At 48.1% G+C, this 21,346-nt stretch overlaps 1 protein-coding gene across 4 annotated transcripts in view; it reads left to right on the forward strand.

The window, feature by feature from the left end:
• Positions 1–21,346, forward strand: part of ARHGEF6 (Rac/Cdc42 guanine nucleotide exchange factor 6) — a 1,115,823-nt gene that overhangs the window by 892,176 nt on the left and 202,301 nt on the right. For all 4 annotated transcript variants that reach the window (XM_086918632.1, XM_086918633.1, XM_086918635.1 and 1 more), the window contains one exon: positions 12,225–12,318. In XM_086918632.1, coding sequence (XP_086774758.1) covers positions 12,225–12,318 — 94 coding nt within the window. The remainder of the gene's footprint in view (positions 1–12,224; positions 12,319–21,346) is intronic.

The following is a 21,346-nucleotide window of genomic DNA, read 5'->3' on the forward strand; positions in this document are numbered from 1 at the left end:
GTTTGTGATCCCTGCCACATTCCAGGAGAGAATTCTCAGCCCTGGACCTTGTGGTAGTGATCCTGGCCCTCCGGAGGGGAATAGTACAGTAGCTGTAAGGGGGTCAGGGTCTCGTGTGCCATTTGTAATAGCCGGGGAGATAGATGATACAGCCACCACCGCTGGTTGCAAATTGAAACCAGACAGAATATTATGTGGTGACCCTTCTTGGCCCTGGATACTTTCCAGGGTAGCCCTTCGTTCTTTGGCGGGGTCCTGCACCCTATTATCAGTTACGGGAACAACTCTCACTTCCCCCCTGCCTGAAACCCCGCAAGCAGGTTTTTCTGGAGTCTGTTGAATATCCCCCTTTTGTGGTCAGTCCACCTGATCAAGGCAAGAAAATCTATTATGATGGATAAAATTACCAGGAACAGGAAGTGCATAGTGCTTGGGCCTGTAGCGTGAGCCATCTACAGCAAAGCCCACTCTAGTCCACACCTGTTCCCTCCCCACCTCAGAATTACAAACATTTGGATAGAAGTGTGAGAGAGATACTAGTTCAATGGTGGACTTATCTGGCCTTACAAGCCAATTACAAATATAAGGGGCAACCTGTGGGCTTTTAAAGCTAACAATGATACAGTCCCCTGCCCTATTCTTAGGGGTGAAACCAATCCATGGAATCCTTCTGACCATCAAAACATCACCTTTTAAATTCGGAGGGAGAGGCCTGTTGATATTGAGCCAGCTAATTACCTTATTACGCAGCGAGTCCTGCGGCTCCCTTGCATCACCAATGAGCTCAGGCACTCCCACCATAATCGCCGTATATGGTACTGCCTCAGGTGGCAGATTTACCACCCTACGCCTAGCGTTGGGGCTAGTAGGGTGGCCAATGCGGCCGTTGGCAGAGCTCTCCTCTCTCGTTTGTTGGGAGGTTGCAGATTGCTTAGATCTTCTAGGAGCAGGGACAGGGGGCCTTGATGTTTGGGATGTCAATGGGTGCGTTTGGGGGGCAGAAGCACTGTTGTTGCTATGCAAGTCCCCTGGCTGGACTGGTACTACGTTTGGGACCCTGGTAATCGTTGCTGGGGTGGGAGGTCTGTTCCCAGCGGTCTCCCGGGGGACTCTTTGAGCATTTGGACCCGGACCAGGACTGTTTCTTTTGTGAATATTTTCTAAGGCCATCAGTCTAGCCTCTATAGAGTCCAATTTTTCAGACAAAGGGTTCAACAAGTTCTTAAAAATGTCCGTGAGTGAACTGATGAGCATGTCTGTGTTATTTGGAGGTGCCCCACCGAATATGAATGGTCCTGAACAGACTGGTAAGGCTATAGCTGGTGAGGGGCCAGAGTCTTCCGACCTATTTCCTGGGGAGATGACCTCAGGCGAGGCCGAAATATTTGTGCTAACATCCAGGTTTTGCTTGGTTGAGTCGACTTTGGCCCTCTTTGCCCCGTTTAACTTGCTTGACCTTTTCCTTTTCGGCGGTTGTTCCCCTCTATTACTTGCGGGTTCTGTTGGAATTACAGCCTGGCCAACATCCTGCGTCTCAGTTTCCGTGCAGACCGTGTTAGAAGAGGGATCTACAACCCCAGAGAGGCGTGGTGAATCTCTGACCCTCTGGAGGTTTGACGGGGTCCTTAGTTGTTGTAAGACAGATTCAATAGTCTGGTGGATACTGTCCATGAGTGACAGGTGGGTGGCATCCAGAAGTAATGGGGTACTGGCATCAATTGAGGAATCCGGGGAGTCTAATGACAAGTTTTCTGAGCTCATCTCAGGGTGAATGTCCAACACTGGTTGACCTTTGTTGGCCAAAGCACTGGCCTTGGGGAATTTTTTTTCCAATGTGCTAGAACATTGTTGTGCAGCCTTACTCCTGGAGACCCAGGTAGCCATATTGCAATAGAGTACACAGGGGCCGCAAGGAGCACTGCGTCAGAGGGGTGGCCCGGTCCGGTCTCTGCCGGTCTCTAACGGCCTAAAACGGCCCGCCCTTTGCCCGGGCTTCGGGCTTTGGGATTTGTGACCAAGGGGTTTGGAAACACACATTCGTGCATATAATTATATGGCACTGAGTGGTATTGTTTGGAGTGTATGTTGCATTGAGTTCAGTGTAATTATGTAGCATAAAACTATGTGTCACTGAGTGGTATTTGGAGTGTATGTTGCATTGAACGCAATGTAATTATGTAGCATATAAATATGTGGCACTGAGTGGTATTGTGTGTAGTGTGTTGTATTCAGTAGAGTGTAATTATGTGGCACTGAGTGGTATTTAGAGTGTATGTTGCATTAAGAGCAGTGTAATTATGTGGTGTGTAATTATGTTGCACTGAGTGGGATTTGGAGTCTATGTTGCATTGTGTGCAGTGTAATTATGTGGCGTGTAATTATGTGGCACTGAGTGGTATTTGGAGTGTATGTTGCTTTGAGTGCAGTGTAATTATATAACATGTATTTATGTGGTACTGTGTGGTATTATGTGAAGTGTATTTATGTTGCATTGAGTAGAATGTAATTATGTTGTGTGTAATTATGTGGCACTGAGTGGTATTATGAGTGTATGTTGTATTCAGTAGTGTGGCGTGTAATTAAGTGGCATTGAGTGGTATTTGGTGTGTACGTTGCATTGAGTACAGTGTAATTATGTGGCGCGTGATTGTGTGGCACTCAGTGATATTTCGATTGTATGTTGCATTTAGTGCAGAGTAATTATGTGCTGTGTAATTATGTGGCACTGAGTGGTATTAGGAGTGTATGTTTCACTGAGTGCAGTCTAATTATGTGGCACTGAGTGGTATTTGGAGTGCATGTTGTGTTGAGGGTAATTATGTAACCTATAAGTTTGTGGAACTGAGTTTTCTTGTGTGGAGTGTATGTTGTATTCAGTAGAGTGTAATTGTGTGGCGTGTAATTATGTGACACTGATTGGTATTTGGACTGTATGTTGCATTGAGTGCAGTGTAATTATGTGGCGTGTAATTATGTGGCACTAAGTGGTGTTTGGAGTGTATGTTCCATTGAGCACAGTGTAAATGTAAATGTAAATGTATTTGAGCTTATATAGCGCACAGCTACCCGCAGTGGGTTTCCCGGCGCTTGCTTAGGGAACCCGTCCTGGTATTCCCCTGTGAGATAACCCCGGCAGGGTATCCACAAGGTGAAAGCCAGGCATCCCGCCGCGAGGGGCCGTTGGGGAGATTAAGCAAGCTATTGCCCAGAGTCGCAGATTGTGAACCCGTGAGTCCAGAAGGCACCGGAGCGAGAATTATCGAGTCCGTGGAATTTTTAGCCCAAGACCCGCCGAGGCGGGGAATTGAACCCTGGTCCAGGGCCGATCTCAGCTTCCGGGTCTGCCGCCTCTAACCCCTGAGCCACACTTCTCTACATTGTGATTATGTAACATATAATTATGTGGCACTGAGTGGTTTTGTGTGGAGTGTATGTTGTATTCAGTAGAGTGTAATTGTGTGGCGTGTAATTATGAGGCACTGAGTGGTATTTGGAGTTTATGTTGCGTTGAGCGCAGTAGAATTATGTAGCATATAATTATGTGGCACTGAGTGGTATAGGTGTGTGGAAGGGGGATGTAACAAGAGTGATAGGTGGTGTGCGAATGGGGGTAGAGAAGGAAACAAGTGCTGGAACAGACTAGCAAGGGGGAGGGGAGGCAGTGAAAGGACAGAGAGCCACTGAAAGCAAAGAAAGCACTGGCGCACAGTTATTTATTTTATTCTTTGTAGTTTTAGATAGCGCACATTTGATCCCAGGGCATTAGAGCGCTTTCGATGACCTCCAGATTACTTACACACAGTCAAATTATTATTTTCATAGTCCAAAGCTATTCTTACACCTTTTTATGGATCCAGCCTTTTCGGATCTAGAATGGACGCCTTTACTTTTGAGAAACATGGTGCCCTACCTGTGTCCCACAAACATGCAGACAATACAGGGATCCTCTAAAGACTGGATCCTGAGGGGGCTGAAACCGTGCACGGGCGGAAGCTAAGGGGTTAAATACTCCCAGAGGGGTGCACACAGCAATTATAACAAGCACCGCGGCAAAATTGAAAGCATTGGCAAAAGTTAAAGCGTTTCCCTCGCGCTGTAATGAAAAAAAAAACGATGTTATAAAACTGGTTGGCATATTCTAGCTAAAAGTATATAATGTTAGAGTAAACTCTAGTGGATGGCAAATGGTGTGTGTCATCCTTGAACACAAAGCCACAGTACACATTTTATAGACTAAAATAAGAAAAACCGCTGATAACAATCACATTAAACCTTTCCACTCTACGCATCAACCAGGTATTACAGTACCTCCAGGAATGGTGCACTTCACCACCTGGGGGAAACAATGGTCAAAGAAAGACGAGAGAAGAAAATAGTACTTCACTTGCAAACTCTGTAAAGTGGCCTTACCTTCCTCCTGGACATTAGCCACGATTTCCAGTCCTTAACCTTTATGTGCCCACCTAATACATTTTGGGAGTTGCAATCTTCATTTGCTTTGATTAAACTAACACACCTAAGAACAGTGAATTGTGGATGAAAAGTTCAGGACTGGAGCTAGTGTCTTTAACGACCTTGAGTGAGGCGATGGTCACCCTAACACTGAGTGAGAACATCAAAGAGCTTCAGAATGCCAATCTGGTTAACTTGGCAAAAAAGGAGAAAAAAGTTGAACACATGTTAATATGTGGGGCAAGGAACAGTGAAGTACCCACATACAACAGAACATGTCACACAGACCGATGCTGCATACCCTGACCTGTAGCTAATACTTACGCCTGTTAGTGTGCCTCAAGGTACATATACCCCAGCAGAATAGCAATATCATAAGTCTTTGTTTATTTAAAAAAGAAAAGATAAAAGGCACAATGTGTTTGCTAGATGTGCAGAAGGACCAGGATGGGAGGGGATAAGCAGGGTTCTGCAAAAGCAGGCCGCCTTTGTGGCTCACCCTACACCTCACTAACAACATACAGTACACAAGTTACTATTAGCAATGGGGCAGAATTTTATCGACTTAAGGGTAGGTTTACATTTTTCACTGACTTGTGATGCGAAATGGATCATTTTTTGTTTTTTTTTTGAAAAATGAGGAAATTATGCAAGTTTCAACAAGTGTTAAAAATTAGTTGCTATGAAGAAATTAAAATTGCCTTTAAACGGTTTTTATTAACCTAATTTGGATTGTGTGCTTAGTGACATCATATATGTGGACATATAAACACTACATATTTGTAAAATGAGCTTGGTGTGCGCAAACCCAGCCAGTGATCTCGCACAATGTGACGTACAGCTGATTGGAACTTCACTTTCCGAGACAGTGTTCTTCCTGTGAGCCCTCTTATTACGTGAACAATAAGTCTTATTACAACAAAAGCCCCTTCTGCACAGACCTAAATAGGGAGGTACAGAGTATTTAGTACCAAGAAAATAATTGCATTGCTACATGATTGTGTATATGTGGAAGGAAATGGTGACTATGTCTTTCAGAGATTTTTGTGGCAGCAGTGGACAACCTTCACACCTTCACACCTGCAGACCAAGTCATATCGGGACAGCTTCTAAGGTTACAAATTAGGAGATAACATTTTTAAATGTCTTAGGTCTAATATAGATTTCACCATTTCCATCCTGTTTGAAATTTCAGGTTGAGGTAGGTGTGTAACACTGCTCCCCAAATTCTCTGTGGAGCAGCAAAGGCACCATTCAGACCAAAGCCTATGAAAATCTGCGAGAAAGCTGACTATTATGAGCCTCTCACCACATTCTGCAGGGTAGCCCCATCATTTGGGGGTACTGTCTCTTGTCAGATTTGTACTGAGAGGCAACAGTACCGGCATAGTTGTGCAGTGTGCTAAAGAAAGTACCTGTAATATGCAGGGTTGTCACATTACATTTAGTGACCTTGTAGGGCGCCGGCTTCTGTACCAGTTAAGATATCTAAAAAGACGGACAGGGAAAAGATTTGATACATGCTAGATTGAAAACGAAATGGACTTGATTTACTGAAATGGAAGCTTTACTATTAAGGTCTCGTAGATTGAAGTCCTTGGGATGGTCGGAGAGCTTTTTCCCGCAGTTATACGAAAACGCAAGGCGGGAGGCAACGGAAGTTATAGAGGCAGTGAACTTCCGGTGTGAGATGTGAAACGTGTCAATATATGTGGGAGTGACCGGGTGCACCATATTGAGTTTTGTAGATGCATACACTGAGCCGATGTGGCAGGTGTGTAGGGAAATGCGCCACAGACTGCTCATCCTGAAGGAATGATTAACCAAGTTTTGTGATCTAGCCAGTGGGCTCGTCATATGTGCACGCATAGAACATGATGCCCGAGTGAGGAGGAGCCCAAAGTTGGTGGTGGTGCAGGAAGTCTGCATCTACTCTGGAAGGACATAACAGTATAAAAGAGTAATGAGAAGGGAGCTATCTAACACCATGAGGTCCGGAGCTAAATAAGCCCAGTTCGTGTAGTGTAGGGGGCCCAAATGCAGGTCCTGCTCTAGTCACACTCGCTGAGGTTCATGAAACATGAAGTGTGGTAGCCTTGAAGTAGGCACCGTGCTGATAAAAAGGCCTGTGGCCACACACGCAACCAAATAAGTGCCAGTAATAAAAATATTGTGCGCTGCCGCCATATTTAAAGATAAAGCGCAATGCTGTGCTGTGCTGGAAATACTTTGTGTTAATCCAAAACAATCAGGAGGGAGGAGGCAGCTGAGTAAAGATTTATAAAGAGCAGCTGCTGTACGAGGAGTGCGCGCAAGCATGGGTGCGGGCAGTTCCGTAGCCTAAACAAGCAAAATAGGGGGGAGGGATTCACACGCGGGAGAGATAATTGCGGGCAGTTCCGTAGCCTAAACAAGCAAAACAGGGGGGAGGGATTCACACGCGCGAGAGATAATTGCGACCAGATGGTCCGCGCGCTCCCACGAGTGGATTTCCTAACGCGCACGCATTGTCATTGAAGGCAATGGAACGCGTGTACGTGCTTGGCTGAAAAGCCTAAGCGCTAGGAAATGTCGTTTTCCTTTGCAGCGCTTGCGCTGCGTAGCCTCGACCTAAAAAGGGCCATTGAGCAATTGTTTGGAAAATGTTACCGAATTATATCCCCCTCCCGAAATCCTTAGCAGCAGTGGTCTCTCTTTTCCTGTGGCACCTAAAGCACAGCTGTGTCATCCACTAAGCCCTATTTTGGTGACTAGAGTAAGCAACTTGTTAAGAAGAGTTTCCTGAGTCAAATCAAAGTCAATCTGCTCCCTTCTGGAATAACAGAAGGGCTGGGTACTAGCTGGGCCTTGTATTGGTCTTTGTCTGACGAGAAAGGATGAAAACACAGGCTTAACATTAAAGGACACAGTTGAAATATAAAACCCCTGCCATCTGAGCGTCTTTCGCATCAGTTGAAGTAGTCTTCTGAGAAGAAGAATTATCTGGCCTCCCCGGAAGTATCCGCAGAGCCTAATGTATACTTCAAAGATGGAAGTATCTTTGGACCAATGACAAAGTCTACTTCATCCCAGGGCCCAGCCCTCACATACATGTGGGCTCCTCCCCTTCCGTGGGTTTGTCAACACCTCATGCCTCAACTACATTGCATAAATATGTACACTGCCAGCATAACACAATTTATAAAACATATGTCAATCTCTCACACTTCCTCGTCCATTACACTGACAAGTCCTGCGTTGTAACGCGATGACTGCTCCATGGTGGCCCTCACTCATGACATGGAAACACTTTACACATAAGCCTACATCAAACACAACACACTTCCAACCACACAAGCCACATGGTGTAGTGTGGTACCTGCATGGAGAAGCGCATCAGTGCCCCACATAGGGGTAGTAAGTGCTATACAAGCGCTATAGTACAATACAGTAAAATACTGCAGTGGCCTAAACCTGTGAGCCTAAAACATCAAGCATTTGCAATGCAATAGGTCTCACATTTGTGAGACTTTAAGCTATTAGCATTGTAAATGACAATGCTTTTTATATGTATTTTAAAAACCAAAGCATAAATAAAAGGCATTGTCATTTACAACGCCAATAGCTCCAAACTCCTGTAAATGCGAGACCTATTGCATTGCAAATGCTTGTTTTACATTATTGCTAGCAACTCTGTCCATTGCACAGAGAGATCACAGGATGTATATGGTGGCCAGTAATGCAATCTTGTCTAACTTGGTAACTATTAGAACACAAATAATTTTAGTTGCTCGGGATGATTTCCATTGAACATATGTAGCTCTTGCTACTAAAAAGGTTGGAGACCCCTTTTTCTAGCATTTTCATTGCTGAGGCTGAGTTTCACAAAGGCAAAGCCCAGGGCATTAGGAACAAAAGTGCAGCTCAGTCCCATGCTCCTCTGGTAACAGTAGCTGCAAACTGCTTTCATTTCTCCTTTTTGGCACACAGCTACCCTATCGGAAGCAGGGTACAATACTTGATTGGCAAGCTATTACTTATGACAAGTCAGACCTTCAAAATGTACTTCAGGGCTACACCTGACCATTTCTTTCCACCCCACACCTTGCATCACAATCAGGGCTGCTGATCGAGCACCAACTGTCCACCTTGTAGAAGGAAGGGTAAGCCTTTTTGGCCAAAGGGGGCACAGAGAGGTGTTCAGCATCTAAAGTAGGAGCTGGGTTTTACTCATGCTACTTCCTGCTGCTAAAGAAGGACTAAGGCCTTTGCAAATTGTATAACTTCGCCCTCTCAACACCTTCCTGCGGAAGAACAAATTTAAGATGCTCATTGTAGCCCAAGTCCTGTCTGCCCTAGACTCCTGAGGCTGGATGGTGCTGTTAAAATTGCAGGACATTTATTTCCATATCTTTTTCTCGCAGGCCCAGAGGTGCTAGCTGCAGTTCACAGTGGACTAGGAGTATTTTCAGTTTGCAGTGCTCACTTTTGACCTCACAAGTACCCCAGAGGTTTCACAATGTCATTGTGGTGGTCGCAGCACACCTTCAGAGGCTGAGGGGTACCAGTGTTCCCCTATCGCATCTTAGAGCATGACAATTTAAACATTCTAAACTTTCTTCATGTCTCTTGTTTATTTTATTGTGGACAGGTACATGTGAGAGAGCGAAAGGGTGTGTCCTGTTACCACGATCTCTGAGGGGACAGAGAGTGCTGTGTTCTGAAGGTGCCAACTCACTTGTTTTTCTGGAAAGGTTAGGAGGGCAGGTGAGACACTAAAGCTAGTCCAACTCGGGCTCATAGATACTGAGGTAGTAATGTGGCTCAGTCCCTACATGCTGATGTTCTATGGTCCCATAGTTCTGTTCTTTAGCAGATTCCCTGCAACAGTGAGATCTCTAAACACCAGTAAGAATGATCTCAGCCGCTGACACTTTGCAGACCACAAATAGCAGTTACTCTCGGAAATGGCACGAGCACAGTCCATCAATGGGGAGAACCCAGGCTCAATTGTTTTGCTACTGCCAGAAACATGCAATATCAGCAATTTTGTGGCTTGTAGTTCCCAAAAAGGCCCTCTCGGAAATGCATTCCGCCTAGAGTGGGGCTTGGGACTTCTGTATGCCTTCCTGCTGCTACCTCTCATACCCTGAGTTCTGGAACACATAAGGAACGCTGGGCCAAAGTCATCCTAGTGGCATCAGATTGGGCCAGGAGAGTGTGGTGCAGAGAACTGATGAGCATGAGCATCTTTCCTTTGTTCAAACTGTCGCTTTGGGTGCATGATCTGTCACAGCAGCAGGGCAGTGTGCTGCAAGCGGACTGGCGCAATTTGCATCTTCATGCTTGGAGGAGTGAGCCATGACAGTTGAATTCATTTGACCTTCCTCGTGTGGTCATTGATGTCAGGGTGATGGCTGTCTGTCCCTCTACAAAATTGGTGTACACCAGTGATTGTGACAGATTTGTGGCTTGGTGCGGCACCCTCCACTGCAAGCCAAGTTGTCTGATGTTTTGTTGGTTGTTTTGTCCCTGGCACATAAAGTCATGCTTTGGACACTGTTAAAGGCTATTTGTATCACTTTCGGCTTTTTTGTGGTTACTGAAGCTCAATGGGGTGAAAACGGAGATCCTTAGCCTTGGGAATAAGCCTGATCTGTGGTGCTCCAAACACTGGCCGGCGGAAATGGGCCCCATTCCACCTGCATCTGCGCACGTCCGCAACCTGGGGGTGACCATAGATCAGGGCCTTACAATGCAGTCGCAAGCGATGAAAGTGACGGCCACCTGTTGTGCCATCCTGCGCTGGTTGAGGAAGATACTGTGGATGTTGCCGACCAACACCCAGAGGTCTGTGGTCAACGCCTTGGTGACCTCCCAGTTGGACTACGGCAATGTACTCTACCTGGGGGCTACAAAGGCGGTTACCCGTCGCCTCCAAATGGTCCAAAATGCTGTGGCGCGCTTACTTTGTGGCTGCAAAAGGAATGAACCCATTACAGGACATCTCAGGGAACTTCACTGGCTCCGAGTGGAGAGCCGTGTGAAGTTTAAAGCTCTAAGCTACATGTACAAAATAAAAGCAGGCACGGCTCCAAGATATTTGAAATCCCTGGTGACGACGTACTCCCAAACACGCACACTGCTGTCCTCTACCCAAGAACTCTTCTGTGTACCTAAGGTCAGACTTGCTAGGATGGGCTGGAGGTCCTTTGCCGCCATGGGTCCTAGGCTCTGGAATTCCCTCCCGCTTGCCATTCGTGCGGAGAGCTGCTACGGCCGTTTTTGAAAAGCAGTTAAAACCTGGTTGTTTAACCAATAACCTATTACCCACTGTATGTTGCTCCTGTCTCCATTAGCGCCGGGAAACCCTACTTGGGTAGCTGTCGTCCTCTATAAACTGAAAAAATAAATAAATAAATACTGGATCATCCTTCTCTTTTTTAATCACCTGTTGTGATGAGATTTTTGAAAGGTTTGCAACATTTATTTCCACCAACACCTTTTGTGAAACCACAGTTGTACTGGAATTTAGTACTCCATGTTTTTATATGAACTCCTTTTCAGCCGCTGCACAGTTGCCAATTGAGACTTTCATAGGTTGAAAACAATATTTCTCATTGCCATAACATTGACTGAGCATGTGAGTGAGCCGCAGATTCTTTCTCCTAACCCACCCTATACAGCATTCTTCTCAGATAAGTTGGTGTTTAGGACCCGAGTTTCCTTTCTGCCAAATGTAGTCACTTCATTCAATGTCGGGCAGACTATGACCCTCCTGGAATTCTTTACTCCTCATATCTCTAAGGAGGAAAAGAGACTCCATTGTTTAAAGAATAAGAAGACGCTAAGTTTTAATGTAGACCGTACATCTAACATCGGGTGGATGATCATCTCTTTGTAGTGTTCTCTGGGGCACGAAAGGCTAAGGCAGTGCAAAAATGGACCATCCCCCAATGGATTGTTCTCTTTATAAAGATCTGCTACGACCTGGCTAAGAAGTAGCCCCTAAAAGACTTACAGACTCATTCCACCAGCACTAAGCCTGCTACCACTGCATTGGCACATAGAGTGCCTGTCCTAAATATCAGTCATGTAGTTATGTGACGTCAGTACATACGTTCATAAAGCACTACTGCTTTGACTCTTAAGTCACTTGAGAGGGGCATTTTGCTTACTTAATCTTGCAGGACATTTTGGACTGCAACAGTTCATTGACCCACCACCTAGGGAGGTAACGCTATGGTATCTGTTCACAAGATGAGGATTCTCTAGTTAGAAGTATCCAGCAGAAGAATAAATTACTTACTTTTGGTAGCTATCTTTCTGATGGATATTCTATCTAACAGCAGAATCCTCACTAACCATATCTCCTCCCTATTCTGGGAACTGGACTTTTTTCCATTTAAAAAAGTCCCAATTAAGAGTTCCGCACACATATCATGCCAATCAGCTCATGGCAGCCTAAGGAAACAACTAACATCAGCGTACACGGATGGTGCTTATATGTGGTCTGCTCATCACATCTAGAGCAGAATGACGTCGGCATGGATCCACATGATGCCACCTACCAACACACAGGTTTACAGCTTTCAAAAATTCCGGAGCCAGTCTGACGCTTGGCTAAAATTCACAAGGTGAGGAATCTGCAGTTAGATAGTGTATCCACCTGAAAGATAGTTTCTGAAGGTAAGTAACTTCTTCTTGATGACTAAGTACACTTAACACTAAAACTGTAACATGCAGCTGAAATACATATTTTTAATATTTTGAAACTTTTGTATTTTTTGAAGGACTCAAGTAAAAGTCCCATGACTGTGAAGAAGTTCCTTCCGAAGAGGAAAACAGATCGAAAACCATCTGATGAGGAATTTGGGTTTAGAAAAAGTAAGCTGGTTTGAATTTCAAAATTGTATTTTTGTGTCTTCCCTCCCAGCAAAATATCATGTAAATTTACTGTCTTGTTTCGCTTTCAGGCTCCTTGAACTCAGCTATTAATCTACAGGATATCTATTGCGTGCACACACTTTCTCTGGCAGCCTGCTGTGTTATTACATTTTCCTGAAATTAGAAATACTTTCTAAAGAGATACAAATAAATCCTACCTAGGCTCAATACATACTGAATGATATGTTTCTATACTATAATAATAATCCATTCTTGTAAAATGTGAGCATATTGCCCATAAGGTTTAAGGCACTGGGGGCCGCTAGGGAGATTAAGTGAGCTACTGCACAGTCACTTGATGTTGATCTGAGCTGCCGCCGGCGATCGAATCTTGATCCCGCGCTCTGTAGTGAGCCGCTCTTTTTAGGTCTTGGCTATTATATCCCGCAGGGATTATTAGCCGAGTGTATAGTAGGCGAAACACACTCTTGACAAAACGCGGATTACGTGCAGTTCATGTGATGCACTTGTGTGAGACGCGCGTCCACGTCAAACCCATCAGCCTTGCAGCACTAGACTTCAATGGAATGCCTCCCAAGCTGCTCCCCCGCCATGAGACTGCAAAGCAATGCGCTGAAAAGGTCACCATTTGGCAGCATGCGGCCGCTAGCGCTAAGGTCACCATTTGCCAGCATGCGGCTGCTAGCGCTTTCATCCCTATCAATCCCCCCTCTCCTACTTCCCCTCCCACCTCCCAAACAGCATCGAGCCGTGAAGACTTGTTCTTTTTGTTGGCCTGCCTCTGCTAGTGTGTGCTTGTTATCTTTTCTTGCATAGGCTGAAAGGTTCCCTGCCGAATCATTAACCAGCGCTTCTGCTTCACCAATGATGCACGTTCTACACTTTGCGGGTGTTTTTTTTAATTTAAACTTTTAAGGACTTCGCAAAATGTTATATTTTGTTTTTCATGCGTCCCCTGTCGTCACTCCTCGCCATTCACCCTTGTGTTCAGGGTTCCTCCTGGTCGTCTTGACGGCACAGCTCCCAGCTGCTCCTGGCTGATATATATATTTTTTTTTTAGTTTATCGGCATTCCTGCCGTTGTTTTAGTGACGACAACAAGCATCATGTATTTACATTCTGTTATTTATTGGCACAGTTTTACCGGCGCAGAGACTCGAACCTGGTTCCCCAGGTCCGAGGTTGCAGCTGTGGAGGTTACCCCACAGTCTCTCTCCTGATGGTTTATTTTTTATTTTGCTTGTTTTATATTATTATTTACATCAAGCACTTTGTGCGTTGCGTTTCCCTTGCTCCCCGCCCCAACCCACTTTGCTCCTTCATGTCGTTCCGCCAATGATGTCGGCTAGCTCTTTAGCAGCATTCCTCTCACTGCTTTTAAAACCCACCGCTTTCTCTCGCTCCCCCACACACCCCATTGCTGCTTCATTTCACTACACCATCCTTATGTCTGTTTCTTTCCCTACTCCTCCCCCTTATCAACCAGTCCGTGGCAGCTGTGGACAGGAGTTGAACAGCAGGCATTGAATATGCAGCTGTGTATCAAAGCATTAAGCTAGACAGCTAGCTTGACCTGTGAGGAATGAAGGGCGGGCTACAAATGCCGAAGGTGCGCCAAAGGTAAGCCCGTCTACGCCCGTCCGTGCCTGGACCGCTCCCAGCGCCAGACCCCCTGGTCCCCGCAAAACCCACTCCTCCATCATCACGTATGACGCCGCCACCCTCCTAGCCCTCAACCCCGGACGCACACCTCAATGCTACGAAGCTGCCCCGAGACGTACCCACGGCCCTTTCGCCTGCCGCTCCTGCAAATTTACCAGCATCAAGACCCTTACCACTACCACTAACCCCAAACTCAGCTCCGACTCCAACCACCTAAAGTGCATCCTGCTGAACACCCGCTCGGTCCACAGACACGCCACCGAACTCTGGGATCTACTCGATACCACATCACCGGACGTCGCCTTCCTTACTGAAACATGGATGAACGCATCATCAACACCTGACATCGCCATAGTCATCCCGGACAATTACAAGATCATCCGAAAAGACCGCACCATCCAAACAGGAGGAAGCATCGCCATCGTCCATAAGAACACCATCAAAATCACGACCAGCTCCGACGATAACCTTTCAACCGCCGAACACCTCCACTTCCAGATCCACACCGACCCCAGGACCACACTCAGAGGCACCCTCATCTACAGGCCTCCAGGAACTCGTAAACAATTCAGCGAAGACATCACTGACTTCATCAGCCCACATACCCTTGCCTCCGAAAACTACATTCTACTAGGAGACCTCAACTTCCACCTGGAAAAGAAAAACGACTGCAACACCACCACCCTTCTTGACAACCTGGCCAATCTCGGTCTTAAACAACATGTTGACACCCCCACTCATGTTGCCGGACATACGCTCGACCCAAGCTTCACCTCCAGCAAACACATCTCCTTCGATCGCACCACAGCTCTCCATTGGGCGGACCACAGTTGTGTTCACTTCAGCTACAAAACCACCTCGAACCACAACCTATCCCCCGAAGAAAATGGAATAAAATCACCACCGATCAACTCCTCAAATCGCTCAACCGAAACCCACCCGCCCTCTCATCGGACCCAAACCAAGCTGCCATCGAATTCAAACAATGGATCACTCACAGCGCCAACGAATTAGCACCCTTGAAAAACCATCACACCAAACAAGGCAGCAAAAAGGCCCCCTGGTTCAACGAGGACCTTAAGAAATCCAAAAAGTTATGCCGCACTCTTGAGAAAACATGGAGAAAAAACCCAACTACCGACAACATGACCACTCTCAAGGCAGCCACCCGCAAACACCACCAGCTGATGCGATCCACCAAGAATCAGCATTCAAGACTCGACTCGACAACAACGCCTACAACAGCAAGGAACTTTTCAACATCGTCCAAGAATTCACCAACCCCACCGCAGCCTCAAACGACATCACTCCCTCCCAAGACCTCTGCGACTCGTTATCCTCCTTCTTCTACAACAAAATTGCCGACATACATAACAGCTTCTGAAACAGTTCCAACAAACAATCCTCTCCACCCCCCTCAGAACCTAAACCGCCCTCTAACAACCTCAGCGCCTGGAACCCAATCACCACTGAAGACACCATCCGCCTAATGAACTCCATCCACTCTGGCTGACCAACCGACCCGTGCCCCCACCACATCTTCAACAAAGCAGGCTCCATCATCGCACCCCTTCTCCGTGATGTCATCAACTGCTCCTTCATCTCTGCTACCTTCCCAGAAAGCTGGAAACATGCCGAAGTCAGCGCCCTCCTGAAGAAACCCACAGCAGACCCCTCTGAACTTAAAAACTACCGCCCCATATCCCTCCTCCCATTCCCGGCCAAAGTCATTGAGAAAGCCGTCAATAGCCAACTCGCCGCCTTCCTCGAATCCAACATCTCCCTCGATCCCTCACAGTCCGGCTTTCGAGCCAAACACAGCACCGAAACCGACCTCATCGCAGCAACAGACGACATCCGTACACTACTGAACAACGGAGAAACAGTGGCCCTCATTCTACTCGACCTCTCCGCCGCCTTCGACACTGTCTGTCACAAGACCCTCATACAACGCCTCAGCAACATCGGCATAAAAGGAAAAGCCTTGGACTGGATCATCTCATTCCTGGCTGGAAGAACTCGGAGAGTCCGTCTTCCCCCATTCAAATCTGAGGCCACCAAAGTCATCTGCGGTGTACCACAAGGATCATCACTCAGTCCCACCCTCTTCAACGTTTACATGAGCCCACTCGCTTCCACCGCGCGTCATCACAACCTTAACATCATCTCCTACACTGACGACACCCAGCTGATCCTTTCCCTCACCAAAGACCCGAACACCGCCAAAACCAATCTTCACGAAGGCATGAAAGAAGTAGCCGTGTGGATGAAAAACAGCCGCCTTAAACTTAACTCAGACAACACGGAAGTGCTCATCCTAGGACCATCCCCCTCTGCCTGGGACGACTCTTGGTGGCCTGCGGACCTGGGCTCAGCACCCACTCCCACAGACCACACACGTAACCTTGGCTTCATCCTAGACTCCTCACTCTCGATGACCAAACAAGTCAATGCCGTCTCATCCTCCTGCTTCAACGTACTTCGTATGCTCAAAAAAATCTTCCATTGGATCCCCACCGAAACAAGAAAGACTGTCATCCACGCACTGGTTACGAGCCGACTAGACTACGGAAACACCCTCTACGCTGGAATTACAGCTAAATTACAGAAAAAACTCCAACGCATCCAAAACGCATCTGCGAGACTCATTCTGGACATCCCTCGCCAAGACCACATCACCGGCCACCTAAAAGACCTCCACTGGCTTCCCGTCAACAAGAGAATAACATTCCGTCTCCTCACCCACGCACACAAGGCCCTCTACAAACTAGGGCCCGAATGCCTCAACACTCGACTATCCTTCTACACACCCACCCGCCAACTAAGATCCTCCAATCAAGGCCTCGCCGCAGTTCCGCGGATCCAAAGAACCACCTTGGGAGGTAGATCCTTCTCCTACTTGGCGGCCAAGACCTGGAACTCACTACCCACTCACCTCCGCCTTACACAGAACCACATCTCCTTCAGAAAAAAACTTAAAACCTGGCTATTTGATAAATAATGAACCCCTCCCCAAGCGCCTTGAGACCCTCTGGGTGAGTTGACAGCTAGCTTGACCTGTGAGGAATGAAGGGCGGGCTACAAATGCCATTTTGCACAGTGTGTACGCGACATGCCGATCTCGCCAAAGATCCTCCTTCATGCGTTACCCAGATAATGCTTTTCATATACTTACGAGAACGGGGTTTGTAGGTAATTAAATGTTTATTTAGAGCATCTGCCAAAGGGAAAGAATTTTATAATACCCTACTGGCATAGTTAATTAAATATGATTCATTGACTTAAATTAAACAAGCCTTTGCGACTCACTAGGTCTTGCATTACTGAAAGTTTCAGCTATTGGCGTTGCAAATTCAAATGCAACGCCAATAGCCAACGCCAACATCCCTCAACGCCACAGCATCCCTCAACGCCACAGCATCACTCGACGCCACAGCATCACTCAACGCCACAGCATCACTCAACGCCACAGCATCACTCAACGCCACAGCATAACTCAACGCCACAGCATTACTCAATGTCACAGCATCACTCAACGCCACAGCACCACTCAATGCCACAGCACCACTCAGCACCACAGCACCACTCAACACCACAGCACCACTCAACACCACAGCACCCCTAAACTCCACAGTACCCCTCAATGCCACAGCACCCCTCAATGCCACAGCACCCCTCAACGCCACAGCACCCCTCAACGCCACAGCACCCCTCAGCGCCACAGCACCACTCCGCGCACAGCATCCCTCAATGCCACAGCATCCCTCAACGCCACAGCATCACTCAACGCCACAGCATCACTCAACGCCATAGCATCACTCAACGCCACAGCATCACTCAGCACCACTCAACACCACTCAAAGCCTCAGCACCACTCAACGCCTCAGCACCACTCAACGCCTCAGCACCACTCAACGCCACAGCACCACTCAACGCCACAGCACCACTCAACGCCACAGCACCACTCAACGCCACAGAACCACTCAACGCCACAGAACCACTCAACGCTTCAGAACCACTCAACGCCACAGCATCACTCAACGCCACAGCATCACTCAGTAATACTGAATGCCGCAGCACCACTCAACGTCACAGCACTACTAAACTCCACAGCACCACTCAACGCCACAGCACCACTCAATGCCACAGCACCACTCAATGCCACAGCACCACTCAACGCCACAGCACCACTCAACGCCACAGCACCACTCAACGCCACAGCACCACTCAATGCCACAGCATCACTCAGCGCCACAGCATCACTCAGCGCCACAGCATCACTCAGCGCCACAGCATCACTCAGCGCAACAGAATCACTCAGCGCCACAGAATCACTCAGCACCACAGAATCACTCAGCACCACTGAATGCCACAGCAACCCTCTACGCCACAGCACAACTCAATGCCACAGCACAACTCAATGCCACAGCAGCACTCTGCGCACAGCATCCCTCAATGCCACAGCATCCCTCAATGCCACAGCATCCCTCAATGCCACAGCATCCCTCAATGCCACAGCATCACTCAACGTCACAGCATCACTCAATACCACAGCATCACTCAGCACCACTCAACACCACAGCACCACTCAATGCCACAGCACCACTCAACACCACAGCACCACTCAATGCCACAGCACCACTCAATGCCACAGCACCACTCAAAACCACAGCACCACTCAACACCACAGCACCACTCAACACCACAGCACCACTCAACACCACAGCACCACTTAACGCCACTGAATCACTCAACGCCAAGGCATCACTCAGTACCACTGAATGCCACAGCACCCCTCAACACCACAGCACCCCTCAACACCACAGCACCCCTCAACGCCACAGCACCCCTCAACGCCACAGCACCCCTCAACGCCACAGCACCCCTCAACGCCACAGCACCCCTCAACGCCACAGCACCACTCAGCGCACAGCATCCCTCAACTCCACATCCTCACTCAACGTCACAGCATCACTCAACGTCACAGCATCACTCAACGTCACAGCATCACTCAACGCCTTAGCATTACTCAACGCCACAGCATTACTCAACGTCACAGCATCACTCAATACCACAGCATCACTCAGCACCACTCAACACCACAGCACCACTCAATGCCACAGCACCACTCAACACCACAGCACCACTCGACGCCACAGCACCACTCAACGCCACTGAATCACTCAACGCCAAGGCATCACTCAGTACCACTGAATGCCACAGCACCCCTCAACACCACAGCACCCCTCAACACCACAGCACCCCTCAACGCCACAGCACCCCTCAACGCCACAGCACCACTCAGCGCACAGCATCCCTCAACTCCACATCCTCACTCAACGTCACAGCATCACTCAACGTCACAGCATCACTCAACGTCACAGCATCACTCAACGCCTTAGCATTACTCAACGCCACAGCATTACTCAACGCCACAGCATCACTCAATGCCACAGCATCACTCAACACCACAGCATCACTCAGCACCACTCAACGTCACAGCACCACTGAACGCCACAGCATCACTTGGCGGCCAAGACCTGGAACTCACTACCCACTCACCTCCGCCTTACACAGAACCACATCTCCTTCAGAAAAAAACTTAAAACCTGGCTATTTGATAAATAATGAACCCCTCCCCAAGCGCCTTGAGACCCTCTGGGTGAGTTGACAGCTAGCTTGACCTGTGAGGAATGAAGGGCGGGCTACAAATGCCATTTTGCACAGTGTGTACGCGACATGCCGATCTCGCCAAAGATCCTCCTTCATGCGTTACCCAGATAATGCTTTTCATATACTTACGAGAACGGGGTTTGTAGGTAATTAAATGTTTATTTAGAGCATCTGCCAAAGGGAAAGAATTTTATAATACCCTACTGGCATAGTTAATTAAATATGATTCATTGACTTAAATTAAACAAGCCTTTGCGACTCACTAGGTCTTGCATTACTGAAAGTTTCAGCTATTGGCGTTGCAAATTCAAATGCAACGCCAATAGCCAACGCCAACATCCCTCAACGCCACAGCATCCCTCAACGCCACAGCATCACTCGACGCCACAGCATCACTCAACGCCACAGCATCACTCAACGCCACAGCATCACTCAACGCCACAGCATAACTCAACGCCACAGCATTACTCAATGTCACAGCATCACTCAACGCCACAGCACCACTCAATGCCACAGCACCACTCAGCACCACAGCACCACTCAACACCACAGCACCACTCAACACCACAGCACCCCTAAACTCCACAGTACCCCTCAATACCACAGCACCCCTCAATGCCACAGCACCCCTCAACGCCACAGCACCCCTCAACGCCACAGCACCCCTCAACACCACAGCACCCCTCAGCGCCACAGCACCACTCCGCGCACAGCATCCCTCAATGCCACAGCATCCCTCAACGCCACAGCATTACTCAACGCCACAGCATCACTCAACGCCATAGCATCACTCAACGCCACAGCATCACTCAGCACCACTCAACACCACTCAAAGCCTCAGCACCACTCAACGCCTCAGCACCACTCAACGCCTCAGCACCACTCAACGCCACAGCACCACTCAACGCCACAGCACCACTCAACGCCACAGCACCACTCAACGCCACAGAACCACTCAACGCCACAGAACCACTCAACGCTTCAGAACCACTCAACGCCACAGCATCACTCAACGCCACAGCATCACTCAGTAATACTGAATGCCGCAGCACCACTCAACGTCACAGCACTACTCAACGCCACAGCACCACTCAACGCCACAGCACCACTCAATGCCACAGCACCACTCAATGCCACAGCACCACTCAACGCCACAGCACCACTCAACGCCACAGCACCACTCAACGCCACAGCACCACTCAACGCCACAGCACCACTCAACGCCACAGCACCACTCAACGCCACAGCACCACTCAATGCCACAGCATCACTCAGCGCCACAGCATCACTCAGCGCCACAGAATCACTCAGCGCCACAGAATCACTCAGCGCCACAGAATCACTCAGCGCCACAGAATCACTCAGCGCCACAGAATCACTCAGCACCACAGAATCACTCAGCACCACTGAATGCCACAGCAACCCTCTACGCCACAGCACAACTCAATGCCACAGCAGCACTCAACGCCACAGCACCACTCTGCGCACAGCATCCCTCAATGCCACAGCATCCCTCAATGCCACAGCATCCCTCAATGCCACAGCATCCCTCAATGCCACAGCATCACTCAACGTCACAGCATCACTCAATACCACAGCATCACTCAGCACCACTCAACACCACAGCACCACTCAATGCCACAGCACCACTCAACACCACAGCACCACTCAA

The sequence above is a fragment of the Lissotriton vulgaris genome, chromosome 4_1 (assembly GCF_964263255.1).
Source record: "Lissotriton vulgaris chromosome 4_1, aLisVul1.2, whole genome shotgun sequence".
In the NCBI taxonomy this organism is placed as follows: domain Eukaryota; kingdom Metazoa; phylum Chordata; class Amphibia; order Caudata; family Salamandridae; genus Lissotriton; species Lissotriton vulgaris.